Below are 19,477 nucleotides of genomic sequence, written 5' to 3' on the forward strand. Positions count from 1 at the left end.
ATCACCCGAATCATGCGGGCATTTTCTAGAGAGCGCGTGCGTGCATCCATTAAATACCTACCTACGTAGGACGTAGGTACCCAGGGACCAACGTGGGAGTACGGCACGAATCACGTGGAGGCGACTTTTTCTCGGGCGAGATGCCTTTCACTTCTGACCGCACGAGTAGCATTGTGCCTAATCGGGGAGTCCAGATAAAGTAGATACCCAGCTTCGCTAAGTAAGTACGGGGGTGGTACCTAGTAATCAGACCGCATTGTACGTGGTGGCGGGCAGTGGGTGATGTGATACATAGGTATAGATTGATAGGTATCGGCACACCCACCCCCCTTTTCCCACGGGACCAACCAAACATCATCTTACAGTACAATACGAGCACTGGAACATGGGGGTAACCTACCTACTGTACCTAAGGTCAGGCACCCTATGCTCACCATACGCCGTAAATCGACCTTGTCCTTTGTATGGAGGACCTCTCTTCGAAAGCTACAGGTAGAGAGTGGTCAGACCAGAACGAGGTAGGCATGCATGCATGCATCTATGAATGAATGGATAGATGTGTGTATGTTCCGTGTGATGGTTTTGATGGTTTTTTTATTCATATCTCGTTAATCTGCTGTACATACATACATCCTTGTGCCAACTCTTGACTCGTTTGATTTGTAGTCAAAAAGTCCAAAAGATGACCTCGTTCGTTCTCATATCCTGCGCATTGCGTGGCTTTCCTGTGCGATTTGTGTCCAGTATGTTATCAATATTTGTGCTGACATTCATTCTCGGATTTGATCGATTCTCCTTTTTGGGAATTAATTCTTCTTATTTTCGTTCTTCTTAACAGCAACCCTCTAACCGAAAATAGCACCACCAATACGGACACGCACAGACTTGACTTGAGTGTAGTTGGAGAGTGCGTACTTGCCGAGCTCACGACCGATGCCAGACTCCTTGAAGCCGCCAAAGGGGACCTGGTAGCTGAGCATGTTGTAGTTGTTGACCCAGACGGTGCCGGCCTTGAGGGAGTTCGCGACGCGGATGGCGGTGTTGAGGTTGGTGGTGTGGACGGCGGCGGCGAGGCCGTAGGTGGTCTCGTTGCCGGCCTTGATGACCTCTTCCTCGGTCTCGAACTTGCTGATGGTGCACACCGGGCCGAAGATCTCCTCCTGCATGATCTTCATGTCCGGGCTGACGCCGGAGAAGATGGTGGGCTTGATGAAGTAACCCTCGTCGCCGTGGCGCTCGCCGCCAGTCTCGACCTTGGCGCCGGCCTCCTTGCCGCTCTGGATGTAGCTCATAATACGGTCGAACTGGAGCTTGCTGACCTGTGGGCCCTGGAAGGTGTCCTGCTTGAACGGGTCGCCGACTACGTTCTTGGCCGTCCGCTCCTTGAACGCCTCGACGAACTTGTCGTAGATGCCCGACTGCACGTAGATGCGGGAACCGGCGCAGCAGCACTGACCGTGGTTGAAGAAGATTCCAAAGTTGACCCACGAGATGGCGTCGTCAATGTTGGCGTCGTTGAAGACAATGTTGGGCGACTTGCCGCCGAGCTCGAGCGTGACCTTCTTCAGGTTGGACTTGGCAGCGGCTTGGAGGATGGTTCGGCCCACGACGGTTGAGCCAGTGAAGGCAACCTTGTCGATGTCCATGTGCGAGGCAATGGCCGCGCCAGCGGTCTTACCGAAGCCGGAGATGATGTTCACGACACCGGCGGGGATACCGGCCTTCTCGACGAGGGTCGCGGCGAATAGACCAGACAGAGGAGTCTGCTCGGCAGTCTTCAGTACGACAGTGTTACCGGTGGCCAGGGCAGGTCCGATCTTCCACGCCCACATGAGCAGTGGGAAGTTCCATGGGATAATCTGGCCGCACACACCGACGGGCTCGTGTCTGGTATAGTTGAAGGTCTCTGGGTCGGTATCAATGGTCTTTCCGTGGATCTTGTCTGCCCATCCACCGTAGTATCGGAGGCAGCCCGAGGAGAGCTGGACATCAACTTTTGCCATAGAGAGAGCCTTGCCGTTGTCGAGCGATTCGATGGCGGCGAGGGTGTCGGAGTATTCGTCGAAGAGGTCAGCGAGCTTGGTCAGCATCGCACCTCGGACGGAGGGGAGGGTCTGGGCCCAGACGCCATTGAGGGCTTTTCGGGCAGCCTTGACGGCAATATCGACATCTAGAGAGACAGGCGTGTCAGCTGGCTGTAGATTACGACCCGTCGATGTGTGCAACAACAAACACAAGCGTCATACCTTCTGGACCACCTTCGTAGACGGCGACGATGGGCTTCTCGTTGGAGGGGTTGATGGTCTCGAAGGTCTTGCCCTCGGTGCCCTTCACCCACTTGCCATCGATGTACAAGCCGATGGGCTGGTCGTAGGTGATGCTGGGGGTTTCGATCTTGGTAAACAGAGACATGATTGCAGGATGATTCAAAATCAATGCTATCACAAGAAGACTGGAGTAAGAAGGAGAAGTCCTGTGATAGGGAATGGAAGTAGAACGAGAGAGAGGGACAGTTGCCTTTATTTAAACCGCAAAATGCTGGTAGCGCGGGGAAAGCAACGAATTTGAAAGGGATTGAATCCGTGCTACGGTACCCACCACGAGACCTTCACTCTTACTTTCCTATGGGCCGGGACCACTGGGCAGGGATTCCGCTGGAGCTGGGAGCTCCGATGTCCATCTCTCCCACTGGCCGAACGGCTGTCAGAACAATGAGGACCGTCGAGAGCCCGTGATTCCGTCAGACCCTCGCCAACTGCGGGGTTTTGGGAGGACCAACGGGACTGACGACTGACTCTCTAGTAGATGCAAGGACTGTCAGATTGGCTGACGCACGGCGAGCGATGGATCTCCTGGTGGCTGTGGAAAGAGGGGTATGTGGCCGATTACGAGGGAAAAGATGACATGCCCGCAGTCGATGGAGATCCAGAGCCGGTTGGCTTTGGCTGGTGCTGCATCAATTGCCTATTGCCGCTGAACCGCAGCCAGAAACCGGCCTAATGAGACTAGTTCCTCTCTACCTACGGTTCACGCATCGAGCAAGTCGAAATAGCGGAAAAGCAAAGGGAAACGCCAGGATGGACGGATACGCGGTCGACCGGTACTTGTTCACGGAGATTGACTCAGTCTTTCAGACCACCTGTGCAACTGTTACTCCAGCTGAGGACCCGGTGGTCTGGCGTGTGGTATGAGATCTCAAGATGTGCAGTGCAGCATTATTATTGTTGAAGCAAACTTCCCACGCTTGTGCCCGGTGAGCACGATACTCTTCCTGAGATAACATGTAGTACTAGGTTGCCGTGGCAGGTCAGCCATCCCGCTCGCTATGCCTTTCGGCCGCAAGACTTGTTCTGGATACTATGTACCTGTAAATACCTTAATCTGATGTGAGCAGGAATCGCTGTCCTCCGTGCACCCTAAAACGATTACTATTCACTCCGGTACGGTTGTCAAGCAGTTGGACGTGTACGAGGAATTCAAACGGGATTTGGCCCCCCCGGTGGCGGTGGTCCTAGCAGTCAGCATAAACTTGATTGAATTCCCATGGGGGATGGGGATAGCGGGCAACAATGGAGGGGCAGTAGGAATATAGTGAAGCCAACAACGACTCTCGAGTGGCATTTGGCCGGCTAATGCTGGCTAGCAATGGTCCCATGGTTCGAGGAGGGAGGGGGGGGGGGATCCCAAACCAGCAACCCGCCGGCCTCATTTTACTAGCGTCATCTCCCGTGCGAATCTGGGAGCCGGCGGAACACAATCCAGCATTCGTGAATCGTTGCCGATAAAGAATAGCCTCTTCTAGATTACGATAGAGCCAGGACGAGTAGGAGCAACTTGGCACTGGCCCGTCCGACGGTCCGCATCGCCATGATCGCTTAGCTCGCCAAATGTGATGGACGCTTGGGTTGTAACTTGCGGCGACGAGCATGTCAGGAATTTGAGGATACTAACGGTGGAGGCTTACCACTGGAACATTCACGGGCTCTTACTGTAAATTAGTGACTTGGTGCTAATCAGTAGCACTGCTAGGTATCAATTTGTTCCCCACTCAAATTAAGAAGGTACATATTTTACAATCGCAGTCTTGGCGTTTGGCTGTCGTGGTCATAAATTTAGGAGGTTGCCTTTTAGCTTGGGCGTCGCTTCACATTCCACTTGTGCATGTGTGCCTTGCTCGGAGCTTCGGGTCGTCCATCGTACTCGTGTGTGTAAACCACGATTGCTACGGGGCGCTAAGCAATGGAGATGACACTTGAGGGAAGCAATTCTGCAGAGACATTTCCACCCGGAGCTGGCGGCGTGAGAATACACCGTGACAAGATACGCGAAGTTTCAAGCTTGTCTGGCGATCAACTTTTTTGTTCTTTTTTTCCCCCCAGTAGTACCATTGATTCCAGGAAAGAAATCTATGAATATGGTTTGTAGGTAAGTATGGAGACGTCGCAGTGCCTACCTACGGAAGCAAAAGTGCGACGATAAGGCGAAGGTCAAGACTACTTCCAGCATCATGTTTTAGTTTAGTTCGTACTTAACCTATGTCTATTCCATGTCTATCTCGTGCCTTTACCATACGAACTACTGGCCCTCCAACTCGGTCAGGCCTCGATACAGCCTTGGAATGTCTAAATCTAAGTCTACGTCTTGACACCAGAACCTCAGGTAGCTCAACGTTCGGAGCCGCATACCTATGCGTGACCCGTCTACAAATCTTTACGCCTGCCTGGAATGCTACCGCCGGCTCAAGAATGCAAAGTACCTTCCATCTTAACTACCGCACGAACAGGAGGACTCATGCATGGTCCCTTTCAGTTCAGTAATCAGGGCACTCACATAATGGCCTTCCTCAGCTGTGTCGTGCAACCCTCATACTCATAGTTTCGAGCAATGCCCTTTCGTCGGCATGGCAGCCACCCCTTCCACAAGCACGCTCTGATTCGTCTCCTGCGTCGACACAGGTACGTCGATGGCAGGGTTAGACGTGAAAAAGTTGACCGGTTTCATGCCCACAATCATCTTTTCGGTAGGCATCACCGGCCAGTCCTCGACCCGCGGGTTGTGCGTCGACCCAAAGGTGTGCCAGACCACTATGTCCGAGTTCTTCACACTGGTCGGCTGTTTCTTTTCCTGCCGATCCTTGATCCACGACGCGATCCCTTGCCCACCTAGGGACTGCATAGTGTGGTGGCCGGACGGGAACAGTTCGTCGTCGCTGTGTCGTGTCACCCAGACTGCGTGTGCGCCGTACTCGGATCGCTTCGCGTGATACGACGAGGGATGCGCCAGGAGCAACTGGCTGTAGCATGGTGCGAGCTTGTATCCAACCGGCCCACCAGTCACGGGGTTGATGACTTGTTCGTTGACGATTTTAAAAACCCGGTTGACACTATGATCGAGGTCGAGTCCGCATTCGTTCTCGACAACGCGTGATTCGGTCGTGTAGCCGACTCCGAACGGGTTGTGAACCTGCGGATCCTGGATGGGCATGGCATGCGATTCCTCAATCACGAGCGAGTTCTGATATCCTGCAACCGCCGGATCTATTCTCAGCGAGAAAAGGTGCTGATGGTACGGGGCCAGCACGCCAGGAGCGACAGCGGTTCCAAACGGTACTTTCTCCCCCACCCCAATCGGGACCGTCGACACAATCCCTGTTGCTCGTACTTCGTAATGGAGCGAAGCGTCCTGGCCGAATTGGAATGCAAAAATGTACTCGTAGTTGCTGACTGTGATGATAGTTTGCAGGACCAACACTCGTGAGCGGGTAACGACAGCGTTCCCTGTCCGAAAGTTTGTATGTTTCCAGAGGATCCCACTGCGAGTCAAGTCAGCGAACAGTCTACAGAGGGTCACACAGGGACTGAAATGGGGAGGCCATCTTACTCGTCGATTTCATGACAACACACGGCATTGGGAAGTTTAAGAGGATCTCCGGCCGATGTGGAATGCCACCCATCGAAGTATTTGATATGTCCCAGACAGTCACAGCCGAGTTGCAAATTGTTAGCCGTGCAGCCTGCCCCATCGTTCCCAAGATCGAATGCTGCTTTTCGTGTATACGGCATACGAGGGTCTCCGTAGGGGACAAACATCTCCGCCAGCGATAGCCTGTAGAAAACGCTGCGCCCGTCGTACCTCACATCGTGCAGAGTGAGCCCTTCTCTGTAGTTGAATCCGACGCGGAATCTCCACTTCTCCCACTGCAGCAGGTTCCCTTGGACTTGGAACGAGGGACCATCTGGCTGAGAAACTCGATATGGCTTCGTGGTTGTCCGCTGGGTTGTGCGCAGGTCCGGATGGTATTCAATCTCACTGCCATGGATCTTTTTCTCGTCGTAGGCCTGTGCAGACGTGCTGATGTCGTTTGATGTTCCCGGGGGCAAGTAGAAAATCTGCAAGACACGAGCATCTCCAGACATCTCGACGCAGAGATCCAAAGGATAAGCATAATGGTTGGCGTCCGGGTGGTCGATCAGCTTCATGTAGAAGTAACACATGGTGATCTTCTCGCTCATGTCGTTCATCCCATCCGTCGCGTACGTCCATGGCTCAATCTTGACCTCGGCCCCGGCAGGCAGCTTCATGTCCCTGATGGCTGCTTGGACGCGAGCGTCGTTGAGGCATTCTCGCTCCGCCCTTTGCATGTCTGTCGCGTCCACGTGGCCATGGCACCCGACCAGCTGCTTCTGCTCGACGATGCCGCCGGTCTCCACGTCCACCTTGAGCTGGTAGTAGTGGCTGCTGTCCCGTGGTCCCAAAAATGTCTGCACCATGGCTAGACGGGGAAGAGTGATGGTCTGAAGATAGTCTCCATGCTCAGCTTCCAGATATTTTATCATGTCCGCCTTCGGTGGCTCGGACAGCGTAATGACTCGGAAGTAAGCGTCCTTTCCTGGAAATGCTCTTCGGACATGATTGGCAGTCTGCTGGTCAGCTTTTGCATTTGGATGTCAAAGACTCGATATGGCGTACCTGTGAAATCTCCTCTGGTGTCAAGGGGTCTAGTGGATGAGGTGTGGTCTGCGACATCTTCACGACTCGTTGCATCCAACAAAACCGGTGCAAGGGGACAATAATGTTTATCTAGAGATATGGCAACTCTTCTTGCCCCTCGTCACTAAGGAGATTCACCGTGAGACTGATTTCAAAAGGTAAGATTCACCGATTATTAAGGGTCTCAACCCTTTACGCCTTTTAATAAATCTGTACGCCTTTTAACATAGTCGTGGTAACCTAGCGCTCAAGTATGCATCTTGAAGTACCAAGAAGCTCTGGAAAAGGCAGTTCTCAGCGACAGGTGGTCGGAAGTATCCGCCTTCCAATATTGTATGACAGCCTCAGTCCGGAAATGCGCGATGACCTGCCATGCAGTCCGCGAATCCTCATTAACGAGGATGATGGCGAGTCCAATCTACACAGCTGCCAATGGTAAAGTGAGACGCGGGAGAAACCCCACGCTTCGAGGCTGGCGAATGAGCCTAGATGGCTTTGCTGCAGAGTCTAGACTTTGCATTGTTTGTCGGCGGCCAAATCGATACTCAAGGTTCCCAGTCTAGGGCTTAGAGGTGTGAACAAGTTGGAATGTGGTCCTCAGTATCGTCGGCCATGCTACCGACCATTGCCAACCTGTAATATATCGCATAGAAAGATGTTCCGAACGTCTCTGCTGTAGTCAGGGGAATTTCCGAAGCCTGTAAGAGCCTACATTGCCTCATGATCCTAGCTGAGAAGCTGGCTTCACAATGTTTGATGAGTCAATAGAACAATAAACAGGGAAACAACGACTGTACAGAAAAATCTGCAATTGGCCATGATTCGGATAAAGCTTTTCATTGAAGAGATCACCAGTCGAGTGACCACTGAATTATGCCCCAAGACAATGTATATCATCCTGACAAGCTCAAACATCATGCCTAGCGCTGGTATACAACAGTCGTACAGAGAGGCGAGTTCCTGGGCAAGGTTCTGAAGAGGCATCCATTCCACATGGACGCTTGAATTCTTGTTGATACAAAAGTTGCTGTTGTTCAAAGCGTATGAACTCATTCAACTCCGTGTCCGCTCTCCGAACCCCTGTCGCTGCCGGCACCAAAATCGCCCACCTTGAGACTCTTGTCCTGAGCGACCATGACTGCAAGAATTTCGAGGATCTCCTTCGGAACGGTGTTATCGTAAATGCGAATGAGAGACGAAGGTTCAGGATAGACCTTGAGGCCCTTGTAGAAACAGAGTGCCGCACCGACGGGGTCAGAACCTACGCAACAGTTAAATACCGAATCTTTGTAAAACGTCGAGGAAGACATACCGTCTCCAGCCAAAGCCTCTCCCTGGGCTATTTGCTGCATAAAGAACGCCTCCTTCTCTTCCACGTCTGTAGGGAAGCCTTCCTCGATGGCTTCTTGCACTGCCAGCTTGACCTCTTCTCTTTGTCGCTTCCCCTGGATCTCAGCCTCCTCCTTGGCTATTCTGGCTTGTCTGCGGGACTCTCGTTTTAAGGCTTTCCGGAATTCAGGGTCGTTTCTCCGCTTGTAGTCGAAATAGGCTGCGTACGCTGTCGGAAGGTTAGTCAGAATAAACGGGTTTGCTATTACACTGGTGAACTCAGGTACCGATCAGTCCAGTGACCGCCGTGCCGACGGATATCGAGACAATCGTCGATGTCTTCATTGTGATTGCGCGTGGGACCGAGTTGCCTCAGGTCGGGCCGAGCAGAAGTAGCAGTGAAAAATATAAGTCACTGATCTGAAGAATGTGAGGTGCGACGAATTTGGCAAATAGTTGGCGCTGAATGTGAATGTGGTGCAATACTATGTGATGGGATGAAGAAATGGTGATGCAGCTTCTGGGAAATTTCCCAGCTTTGGCCCTGAACCATCCAAAAGTTGCTGGCAAGCGCAAGGCTCTTTGCGTAGCTGCCAAGCACCTAAACTCCGATGGCCCGGCAGCCTCGTCTCTCCCGCTCCATGCTGCTAGTGACTTTGTGGGATTGCATCCAATTGCTTATTACTTCAGGTAATGTTTGCCATGGAGGTAATGAAGTAATCATACTCATTAACAGGTACTGGCTGAAGGGTATAAACAATACATACCTACCTAAGGTTTCAAAGAGCCAGCACAAGGCTGAGACTCAGATAGCACGTGATTCGCAGCCTCGCTCCAACCTCGTCGTCTAACTCCGTACTACTGTCTGCGTCCCTTATTTATGTCACGGCATCTATTGTGGCCTCTAACCACGGCCGTACATTGCCATTGGACTACTTTGTCCTCTGGCATCCACGATGGATACACGGGGACTGACGCTGCGAAAGAAGCGTAAAGACCGTCCTACAATAAGTGCTCCTCAAAATGCGTCTGGTCCAGGCATCACTCGCCCGGCGGCGCCATCAGCAGCAGCATCGCAGCAGAAGCCTAAAGGGGGTGCCAGTCTCGCTCCCCCACGCGACCGTAATGCTCCTACCGAAACCTCTGATCTGGTCAAAAGGCGTTATTCGACGCGATATAACCAACTGCCCGACTTCAGCAATATCGGAGCCCCCCCTGTTCCCACGCTTCCCGGTGCCCTGAAGCGACGCTCTGGAGCCGCATCTCCGCGACGCCCTGGCACGGCATCGTCTTCACGGCCCCTCCTTGTCGACAATGACATTCTGAGTGATCCGAATCTCCAAGCCGAACGTTATGTCACGGATCTCCTGTCTAATGCCTCCGAAGCCGACATTCAAGAATACCAGACAAATTTGCAGCGTCTCAAGAACAGGAATTCCGCAGACCTTCAGCAAAGTGTATACCAGAATAGGACATCGTTCATAAAAATAAGCAAAGAGGCTGAAAAGCTGAAGGCGGAAATGGCCATTTTGAAGAGTCTCATGTCGGAACTCACAAGTACAATTGGCCATAGCAGCTCAGGAAATACCAACAATGCACTTTCCCCTGATCTCAGCCACTCGAATTCGCAGTCAAGGAAGCAAGCAAACAGGAGTTCCGTTGCCAATCTTGAACAGATGTGGACCATTCAACTGCAAGCACTGTGGAAGAACGTGGAGAAATCTCAGAAATTTTTACCCGCTGCACCCGGTCGTCATATTGTGGCAGAGACAGGGAGCTGGATCGAGCTTGATAGTGCGACTTGGAAGCCTAAGCGTCCTGTTCACATCGTCCTGCTCAATGATCATCTCCTTGTCGCGTCTAAGAAGCGTAAACGTGTCGATCCCAATGTTCCTCAACAAGGCCCTGCACCCACTAAGCTTGTGGCTGAGGAGTGCTGGCCTCTCCAAGATATTGAAATCATTGACATGGCAGCCAACGGAGCTGCCTCTCAAGCCGAAGAAAAAGCCATCGCGTCGGCTTTGACCATCAGGTCCTCCGGTCGGTCGCTTACGTATAGGCACGAGAAGCGGGACGAGAAGGCGAAAACTGGCTTACTGATGGCTTTGAGGAAAGCTAGCGAAGATGTCCGCAAGGCTACAAAAAGTGAAGAGGAACAACCTACTCAAAGCGAGAGCTTAAATTACTTTGCTGCTCGAGATCCAGCTTCTGCAACGAACACTGGTATTCTCGATAGTATAAACTCGTCTAAAGACAAGCCTGATATTCTCATCGAAGTCGATGGGAAACAGCAGAACTTTCGCTGGGTCGAAGGACAAATCGATGATCTCGACATCGACATCTCTTTACAGCGGTTTGACGAAGCCGTGGACAAGGTGGAGAAACTACGGAAGATCGCCAAAGGTCTCAAAAGTAACTCGATTGCACAGGAGCTGATCTGTGTCAAAGTTGATGAGCGTGCCGCGAAGCTTGCAAGAATCTTATACCGAGAACTGATCGAGACACCATCTTTCATGGAAGCTACAAAACGCACTACGTCCTTTCTTATCCGCCTGGGCTTCGAGGACCGAGCACGGGAGATCTATCTCAACGCCCGCAGCGAGACATTGACCAAGCGAGCCAGACAATGCGTCTTCGACGGCGACCTTCATCGATACGTCTTCTCCATCTCGTACGTCTACTTCACCATTGTGAAGAACACGGTGCTTATCTACCAAGCCTCATTTGCCCCCACAACAATCAGTGCATGTATAAAGTGGGCAAACGGTCATCTCGAGACGTTCAACACGCTGCTCGTGCGACAACTTAGTGCCATAGAACGCCAGGGTCAGTTGTGGAGAGAATGCATGGATGTCGTCTGGAGCCACGAAAAGGAAATGTTGGGCGACTTTGGGTTGAATTTCAGGGAAGTCATCGGGCGTGGGCTGGAACTTGATATGTCACCAGCGAAGATGGGGTCCGGGACCGACGGTGTGCGAGATCAAAGTCGCTCGAAATCGCGTGGAAGGGGTTGATACCTGAGCCGGCACCTGAAATCTTTCCATCATATGGGCTGACATTGAGTGGAGAAATTATTCTTGTGAAAACTACACCGTATGAACGCAATCAGCAAGATCTACTATGCGCATGGTCGTGCCGCATTCGCATGTCCCCCGTCTTGCCTTGCCAGAATTTTAACGTCGTAGAGCCGCATCCACGTCCTTGCAGGAGTTACACTGATAATACATGGTGTACAATTCGCTAATATGATGGCTTTTTGTTCGATGCGTTCGATGACCTGTTCTGGATATGATAGTACATGATTGCCGAAACGCCAGCACCCAAAACGGAATACTGGATATATTAATTCTATTCGTTGATCTTGGCCAGGATCCTATTCTTCGTCAGCAACAGCACTTCCGACACTTTGTCATGACCAGAACTCACTCCGAATCTCGGAATAGATGGTATTCCTCCTCGCCAACCTTTACGGGGCTGCCTCCGTACTACGGGAACACATTAGCCGCGACACTCCAGGGTGGAATTCTGATCTTTCCTCATACCTGTGGAATCAAGACCTTGTCGCCCTCCTTGACGCCCATGGCTATTCTCTTTCCGTCCTTGTCGAAAGCACCAGGTCCGACAGCAAGGACCTTTGCTTCGTTCAACTCCTTGACACTGCTCTCGGGGAGGAAGATGCCGCCGGCAGTTCTGGACTCGGCCTTGATGCGCTGGACCAGAACTCGGTCGAGCAATGGGGCAAGGGATCGGATGCTCTTGAGTGCGGTTGTCTGCATGGGTAGATCCCGTTAGTATTTCGTGCTCCGAGGTGCGTGAGAGAGCGGCTGTTCGGAAAGCGTTCAGCGACTCACCATCTTGAATGAATGATGTGTGACAAACGCGTCCAGGGAATGAGGTTCTTATTTGACAAAAAAAAAGTCGAGGAGCTTCGCGCAGTGACAACAGCGAGGTATACTAGAGATGCAGGAGGAAGTTCGGAGTAAATAGATGCCAAAGGTCCCAAGTAGCAATGGGAACTTTTTTTCTGGAAGAATCCAATCGGCAAAGTTGCCTAAGCGGCGTCGACGATCCGGGGACGAGGCTGAGAAGCGCAGCCTCGTCGAGACGAACATAACAAAGCCGAAGGGCTCCTCCTGCGATCTACTCCCACTCATCTAACTATTTCGTGCTCGGCCCCTTCATTTCCCCCCACGCATTCAGACAAGATGATGGACTCGGACGAAGACGATATATACCCGGAGCACAATGACACGAATGGCGCACAGCACCACGCGGAGGTGAAGATGGAAGACGTCGAGGACGGAGAAGAAGAAGGCGAGGAAGTCGAGGACAGCGATGTATGTCACCCACAACCGCAGCCTCCTGCCCCTGCCGCCAACAGTCTACCCGGCTGTGGATGGGACACTGTACTAACCGACGTCCCTGCTCTAGGACGACGTCGATTTCATAATAGACGCAAAGGAAGAAGTAAAACCTGATCCCGGTGCATCGTCAGTCTCCTCTCCCTTCGGTGCTCATCTCTGTACAACCCACAGCTCTTTTTTGCTGACTTTTGTTTTGTCCTGCCACAGACAATCCAAACGAGTGGTACCAGGCCTCACACCCGTTCCCACATCAGCGGACCCACGGAAAGCGTCGTCGTCGTCGACACCTCAACCGATCATCAACAAGCCAGGCACGCCGGCCACCGGCACCGACTCCCAACAACAACAACAACAACAACAACAACACCACCACCAACGGCTGGGATCTACTTCCCAGCCGCCCAACGACCGCCCAGGCACCGACTACCCGGCGCGCCACACCTCCAAGCTCGACCCGAACGGCAACCCCGTGCACCCCGCGACGGGGAAACCCATCCTCGCGACCGACTTCGACCTCGACTTCCCTTCGGAGTCGTCCAAGCCGTGGCGCAAGCCCGGCGCAGACATCACAGACTACTTCAACTACGGCTTCGACGAGTTCACGTGGGCCTCGTACTGTCTGAAGCAGCAGACCATGCCGAAAGAGATCAAGGAGATCAACCAGCAGGCCGAACAGATGAAGGCTTTCGTGGAAGGGATCCCCGGCGGCGGAGCCGGTGGTATACCGGGGATGCCACCCCTGCCTGGTGGTGCTAGCGGCCCTGCGAGTGGAGGCGGAGTTGTAGGCTTAGGTGGAGGTGCACCAGACATGTCCGCCATGGCCATGCCCAGCGAGGCGCAGATGCAGCAGATGTTCGCCGCCATGACGTCTCAGGGCCTCGACCCGACCACCATGGACCCGAATCAGTTCATGCAGTTCATGGCTGCCGGGGGTGCTGGTGCTGGAGGTGGTGGTATGATGGTGGGTCAAGGCGGACCGCCCACAGGCCCCGGAGGGTTTGGGGGTGGCGGTTTTGACCAAGGCGGCGGCGGCGGGTTCGGACGAGGGCGCGGTAAAGGTGGAAGGAGGAATTGGTAGAGACAGTTTCGTCATCCGGATTCACCTGAACATTACTAGCATGGGCGGGCGGCAACTAAGGGGTGTTGGGTTCGCCCTTAAGGGAGGGGGCATTGTGATACTACTACGAATCGTCATTATGATTGCAAAAAGGGATACCAAACGACACAAACAGTCGAAATCGAAAGTGTGCTTTTGAGGCACATATCTTGTAAAATGCCGCTGGGTATGGGGGAAAACTTCGAGATCCATTAGACAAACAACTATTTCTTCTTAGTCACCAGACAACAAGAACTCCTGGCCCAGACCAAAATCATGGAAACTCTGCGCTTTCTCTCCCTCCCTCTGTGTGCGCGAGCGCACGAGTGAGTGACTCGTTATAATATGCCGAGCTAAGAACCCAACCAAGCAATCCTGAACATTCAAAGTCTGGATCATTTCCTCGCCTTGTTAACGCGCCTCCCTATCTCAGGTAGTTCACTAGTCATGCCTCCCTCTTCGTCGAGTTCCTAATGGTTTTCAAAGCCCCCTTGACTCCAAGCTCATGTAGCGCGGCCTTGGAATTATGAAAGCTTGAACTCATTCTATGGAGGAGTGCGCGTTCTTTGACAACATCGTCTGCTTCGTCCACATCCACAATGTCGTAAGATGCTTGTGCTCGCTTCTCGACGTCTGTCTCACGGGCCCATCTCCAGCTGGTGCGCAGGTTGTGCTGTCGCTTGTCCCTGCTTTCCTTGGGGACATCTGCAGCGCCCCGTGACGATTGAGCTGCCGCACTGGCATTGCCCAGAGGAGGAGGGAGCTTCTTCCGGACAGTCGACCAGAACCTGAGGAGCGGCCTGGAGAACGCGATCAAGATGGCAATCACTGTAATGCCACCCGTAATGCCAACTGGTCGTGAACCTGATCAGTGTTCCTGCGAGGACCCCCCGTAGAACGGAAGAATAAGAAGAAGAAGAAGGCATCGCTTACATAACTTCGGATAAACCCAGCCAGGAGTGAATTTCCCCGAGGGTGATGCTCGTGGAAAGTCGGTGATGTCCAGAGCGAAGAGAGAGGCGAGAAACGATAATGGGAGCTACAGAGCACTCAAGAGTCAGAATATTTGGCCACCCCAACCATAATGGATGCTGGTGCTGATGCTGGTACTGTTGCGCCTTACAAAGATGATTGTGATGACAGTGAACACCATGAGAGTCCTCCCTTGTTCGATGGTCTCTTGTGCTTGGTTCCGCGACGAGACAGCCTCATTAATACTCGCTTCGTTTTGTTCGAGGCCCATTACATCGAGAATCTAGGCAAAAGGGGTCACGGTTAGAACACAACAGAGCAAAGCAAACCAGAACAGCCGGACTCTGAAAAGGTCTCCCTAACGTACAGATTCTTGAATGCGTGAAGCAGCCTTGTCCATTTCCATAATGTTGGCAATCGTATAGTCTGCAGGGCTCCGGGTGTTGGCAGAGGTCCTTGCATCGGCATTGTTCGATTCCTCACTCAACAGGTCGTCCCAAGCTTTCTTCTGTTGAGTTACGATTGATTTCAAACTATTGAGTTCATCTCGGATATCTTTGATATGCTGAAGCTGGATTGCTGCTTTCAGAATCGACTTGAATGTCAACTCCTCGCCTGAGGTCGTGTCGTCCGCCTTTATAGTCTTCTGGACTTTGGTGGCCTCATCTGTGCAATGCTCGGACATCTTGCGTCCTTCTCTCCTGTTCTTCTCGTCGATCTTCTGGACGATGTCGGTCATCTTGGTCTTGAAGTTATCGAACAGCTCCGACTCTGCGTTCGCCTAAATGAGAAGAGTAATCAAATTCTGGCTGTATGCCGACATTCGCAATGGACATACCTCCTCATTGATTGAGCATGCAAACATCTGATAGATGGACTTGTCGATGTCCAACTCGCCTTTCCAGTTACAGTGATTGAAAAAGCCGATGCAAAATTTCGGGATGAACCTGCTCATATCGTCCACTGTAGATGGCAAGCCTTTGCCTTTTCTGCCCGTACTGGAAACTTTCTCTTCTCTTAAATAGGCAAAAATCTTTTCCAAAACAGGGTCCTCCCTATGATCAAGGCGATGTGTCGAGCTGCTAATGATCGTCTCTGCAGGTAATGAGTCAATGACTGTATTTGAGAAAGAGAAGTTCTGACTGACGGTGATCAATTACCCAGAGCCATAGTTGATCAACCCTCAAGATTGTGATTGCTTTATCTTGTTCTTTTGCTCCGTTTTCAGATCGCCCTGACCAGACATTTCCGTCTTGGGCGTAGCCGGATTCCCGCGAGTGCCGGGGGTGCTTCTGAAAGTACTTCGTGACGACTTGATCTTCGTTTCGCTCTTTCATGTTTGAAAGATTTTCATAGTAGGATTCGTCCAGTGTACGAGAACCGTGGATGATCTTGTCGCGATAGGTTTCCAATAATCTCTGATATTTCTTTAGATCCTCTCCCAGCACGGAGCCATCATCGCTCCCAATGTCAGAACCAGAGGACCGCTGATTGGAGCAAGCCTGGGCTGGGGTATAGTCGGCATATGTGAAATATGGCATCTAGGAAGACGGTCACTCAGTGTAAGTTTCAAGTCAAGGCAAATACTCACATACAAGGCGAGCTTGCGGAACGATACTTGTGATGTTTCTTCATTGTGTGGTGTTGTGATTGTAGTTGGCAACCACTCTCCAGTACTGGACGTCATCGCATCAGAGTCAGATGTTTGAGTTGATACATCTGCAAAATTTTGACTATGAGATAGAAGAGGGAAGGCCTCCTTCTTGCACCCAGGCTTCATGAAGCGTGCATTTGAAGGACCTTCCGGTAGTTCGAACCAACTGCGCCGAAGGAAGTCTGCCACCTCTTTGTAATTCTTTTTTGGCCGTCTTCGCTCCACATAAATCCTCTTTGTCAAATCCTGTTGAGGAGCTTGTTATTGTCGTACAAGGAGACTTCGTACTCCGGTACTTACCTGCATCCATTCGAGCTACCCAAAAGTTAGCGAATAGTTATGAAGGAATGACCAGAGAGTACTTACATTGTTCGCTGGCAAGTGTATCCATCGGAATTGGAGATGCTTGTCACTGAACCCTTTCTCTTTCCCAGTTTCTCTGTTCAAGTTATTCAGAGTCTCTCTTGCATTTTCCATTATCTTATCTGGCCCCTCATCGAATATAACCTGGCAAACCTTGCGAGACCGACGTAGAAGTCCAGACCTATCTCCGTCTCGATAGAAATCCACAACAGTAGCATCGAAGTCGGCGATTGAGTTTTTCAAATCGTCATCCTTTAGTTCAGGTTTTTCGTATATCTCCTGGGGATCGGATGCTTCGAGAAATGGAGGGTCTTGCAGCATATCCAGGGGTAGTGCATATCTTTCTTCGATCTCGCGCTCTTGAGGATTAGTCATGCCATGAGCGCTTTGCCTAGTCTTCCCCAATGAACCCATACCCAATAGAGAATCCCTCCCCTTTCCCGAGGCCTGCATACGTTCCACAAGACGAGATGGTTCTTCGCTAGGCTTGTCGAGGATATCCAGTGCTGGGACTGTTTTCAACTCTGCCAGGCCGACTTTGCAAGCCTTGAGCGCAGTTGTCATTTGACGTGTTGTCCAGGCAGTGCTCAGAAGGAGCGATCGGACTACTACTCCGTTTCCATAATATGCTGCCCAGTGAAGTGGACCCCAATCGTTCTGTTCAGAGTGTTTTCCGTTCGCCTCCTGCACTTCTAAGCTCTTCTTCATGCCCTCCGACTTCTTCATCAGCAATAGCTGGACGATATCGTGTGATGTGGAATCTTGAGCAGCAGAAAAGAGTGCATCGTCGGATTCAAGCGTCCCCAGGTCCGCTTTCTGAATTTTTTCCAATAGTTTGCGAGCAACATCCCAATGTTTAGCTGCAATCGCTGCGCCAAGGGGAGTCTCCGAAGCAGCGTTTTTCGACTCTTCCACGTCAGTTGGACTCATCTTTGAGACGAGAGCAGCCACGACCTGCGCATGGCCGTTCGCGGCAGCCAGATGCAGAGATGTGTTCTTATCAGTCTTTGTGGCTTGATTGACGTCAACTTTCTGGTTCAAGAGTTCTTGTACGACTTTCAAACGCCCCTTTTTGGCTGCGACATGTAGTACCGACTCACCAGCTTTGTTGAAAAAATCTCGACATATATCTTTCCCAGAATGCTGGAGAAGTACCTTAACCACGTCAGCTTGGCCCTCCTCGGCTGCCAGGTGCATAGCGGTGTTGCCGTCAGAGTTCTCAGCTCGAATCTGATCTGCTATTGGCCAGCGATCAGGAGCACGTTTGGCAGGCTTTTGCCCCAGGACGATCCCATTCTGTCCGCTGGTTACGTCAGTACTACTTCGGAAGCCATCAGGTCGCGGTTTGAGTAGCTCTTCGACAATAGAAGCACCACCCTGGCGAGCTGCGAGATGGAGTGGGATTTCATCCTTCCCATCAGTTGTTCTAATTGTCAGGGCATCCCACCCAGTTGGGAGGCCGAGAATGGCTTCCACTGTTTCCGGAGTTCCCTGCTCGGATGCCAGATGAAGAGCGGTCCGGCTATCAACAAGAACGGTAGCATCGGCATTGGATAATGCTCTTACTACATCTGAATAATCTGATTCAGCCGCGATGTAAAGCGCCGTACGGTTTGTAGCATCCTTCATATCCAAATCTTTTTCATCGTCATGAATATTGGGGTTCGTCGTCTTGTATCGCACAATCTCTTTGACAACATCTGTATAACCCCAGAAGCTTGCGATGTGCAGAGGTGTTCTCCCCTGGGGATCTGCCGAATCGATTTCGATCTGACTGCCGGTAACGGGGAGTTGTTTACCGCTCTTTGTACCATCAAGTTTCGAACCGGTCTTATTTTGGTTTTTGTTAACTGGAGGTGGGCCCCTTTTCGACAGGAGTAAGGAAACAATATCTGCTTTTCCGCCCCATGAAGCGCTGTAGAGTGGTGTCCACCCGTCGTAGTCCTTGCCATTGATGTCGGGGAACTTTGTTAACATTTTTTCCACAACGGCATGGTAGCCATGGCGGCAGGAGATGTGCAAGGCTGTCTCTCCGAAGCGATTTCTCGCATCAAGCTTGACATCAGAATTAGATAGAATCGTTTCCGCTTCTTTGAGCTCCTTGTCCAAAACTGCAGCAAGAAGTCGTTTGTCACTTTCAGAACATGCGGCGTTTGGTTCGTCCTGAGCAACAGGGTTCTCCTGTGTCGGAAAGAGCACATCACCCATTTTCCCTCAAAAGTGAAGTAGACTTGCGGGAGCGCAGACTTAGGTGGCTTCTCATCTGGGACGGAGGACCAAGCTGCGATGGTCAACTGGGAAAGGGCCATTACTCGAGTAAATATACCAGGACGGTCAGGCTGAAAACACCCCTCCATGGCGCAGTCTCACCGTAGGGCAGGACCAAGCAACTTTCAGCCGATCACTTCTCCGTAGTGGCAGACCTCGCTGGGAACAGCTGCATGATACTGAATTGGCGCCGCCAAATCAATGCAGCCACCGACCAGGATAAATGGAATCATTACGAATCTCAGCCTGATCGCGAGCTGGACGTGATGGCGCGAGGGCTCGTAACTGTACGTGTCTACTGCGGAGTAGAAGCTGCGTGATTCGCTGATAATGACAGCCACAAGCTGCACAACCAGGACAGTTTGAGGGTCCAGAATGAGAGGAGGAAAAATAGCAATGTAGGCATGACTTAAGTGTTGTTCCCTCATCGTCACACTTCCC

At 51.8% G+C, this 19,477-nt stretch overlaps 7 protein-coding genes across 7 annotated transcripts; 2 read left to right on the plus strand and 5 right to left on the minus strand.

The window, feature by feature from the left end:
- Positions 1-845: 845 nt before the first annotated feature.
- On the minus strand, positions 846-2,412 carry PV08_09093 (aldehyde dehydrogenase; the record flags this gene model as incomplete). Its single annotated transcript, XM_016383413.1, has 2 exons — positions 846-2,170; positions 2,247-2,412. The coding sequence occupies 2 exons, from the start codon at positions 2,410-2,412 to the stop codon at positions 846-848; spliced, it is 1,491 nt and encodes a 496-aa protein (XP_016232036.1).
- Positions 2,413-4,869: 2,457 nt separating this feature from the next.
- PV08_09094 (uncharacterized protein) lies at positions 4,870-7,026 on the minus strand (the record flags this gene model as incomplete). Its single annotated transcript, XM_016383414.1, has 3 exons — positions 4,870-5,812; positions 5,881-6,920; positions 6,970-7,026. 3 exons carry the CDS (start codon positions 7,024-7,026, stop codon positions 4,870-4,872), a joined length of 2,040 nt encoding a protein of 679 aa, XP_016232037.1.
- A 1,013-nt stretch (positions 7,027-8,039) lies between these two features.
- Positions 8,040-8,664, minus strand: PV08_09095 (uncharacterized protein; the record flags this gene model as incomplete). The annotated part of the gene is made up of 3 exons (XM_016383415.1): positions 8,040-8,251; positions 8,303-8,548; positions 8,607-8,664. The coding sequence occupies 3 exons, from the start codon at positions 8,662-8,664 to the stop codon at positions 8,040-8,042; spliced, it is 516 nt and encodes a 171-aa protein (XP_016232038.1).
- A 611-nt stretch (positions 8,665-9,275) lies between these two features.
- On the plus strand, positions 9,276-11,333 carry PV08_09096 (uncharacterized protein; the record flags this gene model as incomplete). Its single annotated transcript, XM_016383416.1, has 1 exon — positions 9,276-11,333. The coding sequence occupies one exon, from the start codon at positions 9,276-9,278 to the stop codon at positions 11,331-11,333; it is 2,058 nt and encodes a 685-aa protein (XP_016232039.1).
- A 408-nt stretch (positions 11,334-11,741) lies between these two features.
- On the minus strand, positions 11,742-12,095 carry PV08_09097 (uncharacterized protein; the record flags this gene model as incomplete). The annotated part of the gene is made up of 2 exons (XM_016383417.1): positions 11,742-11,804; positions 11,862-12,095. The coding sequence occupies 2 exons, from the start codon at positions 12,093-12,095 to the stop codon at positions 11,742-11,744; spliced, it is 297 nt and encodes a 98-aa protein (XP_016232040.1).
- Positions 12,096-12,524: 429 nt separating this feature from the next.
- On the plus strand, positions 12,525-13,761 carry PV08_09098 (uncharacterized protein; the record flags this gene model as incomplete). Its single annotated transcript, XM_016383418.1, has 3 exons — positions 12,525-12,656; positions 12,751-12,809; positions 12,891-13,761. 3 exons carry the CDS (start codon positions 12,525-12,527, stop codon positions 13,759-13,761), a joined length of 1,062 nt encoding a protein of 353 aa, XP_016232041.1.
- Positions 13,762-14,224: 463 nt separating this feature from the next.
- PV08_09099 (uncharacterized protein) lies at positions 14,225-18,976 on the minus strand (the record flags this gene model as incomplete). The annotated part of the gene is made up of 8 exons (XM_016383419.1): positions 14,225-14,631; positions 14,713-14,818; positions 14,903-15,034; positions 15,119-15,532; positions 15,590-15,846; positions 15,899-16,292; positions 16,343-16,651; positions 16,772-18,976. 8 exons carry the CDS (start codon positions 18,974-18,976, stop codon positions 14,225-14,227), a joined length of 4,224 nt encoding a protein of 1,407 aa, XP_016232042.1.
- Between the last annotated feature and the right edge of the window lie 501 nt (positions 18,977-19,477).

This window comes from Exophiala spinifera, assembly GCF_000836115.1.
Source record: "Exophiala spinifera strain CBS 89968 unplaced genomic scaffold supercont1.7, whole genome shotgun sequence".
Lineage (NCBI taxonomy): Eukaryota > Fungi > Ascomycota > Eurotiomycetes > Chaetothyriales > Herpotrichiellaceae > Exophiala > Exophiala spinifera.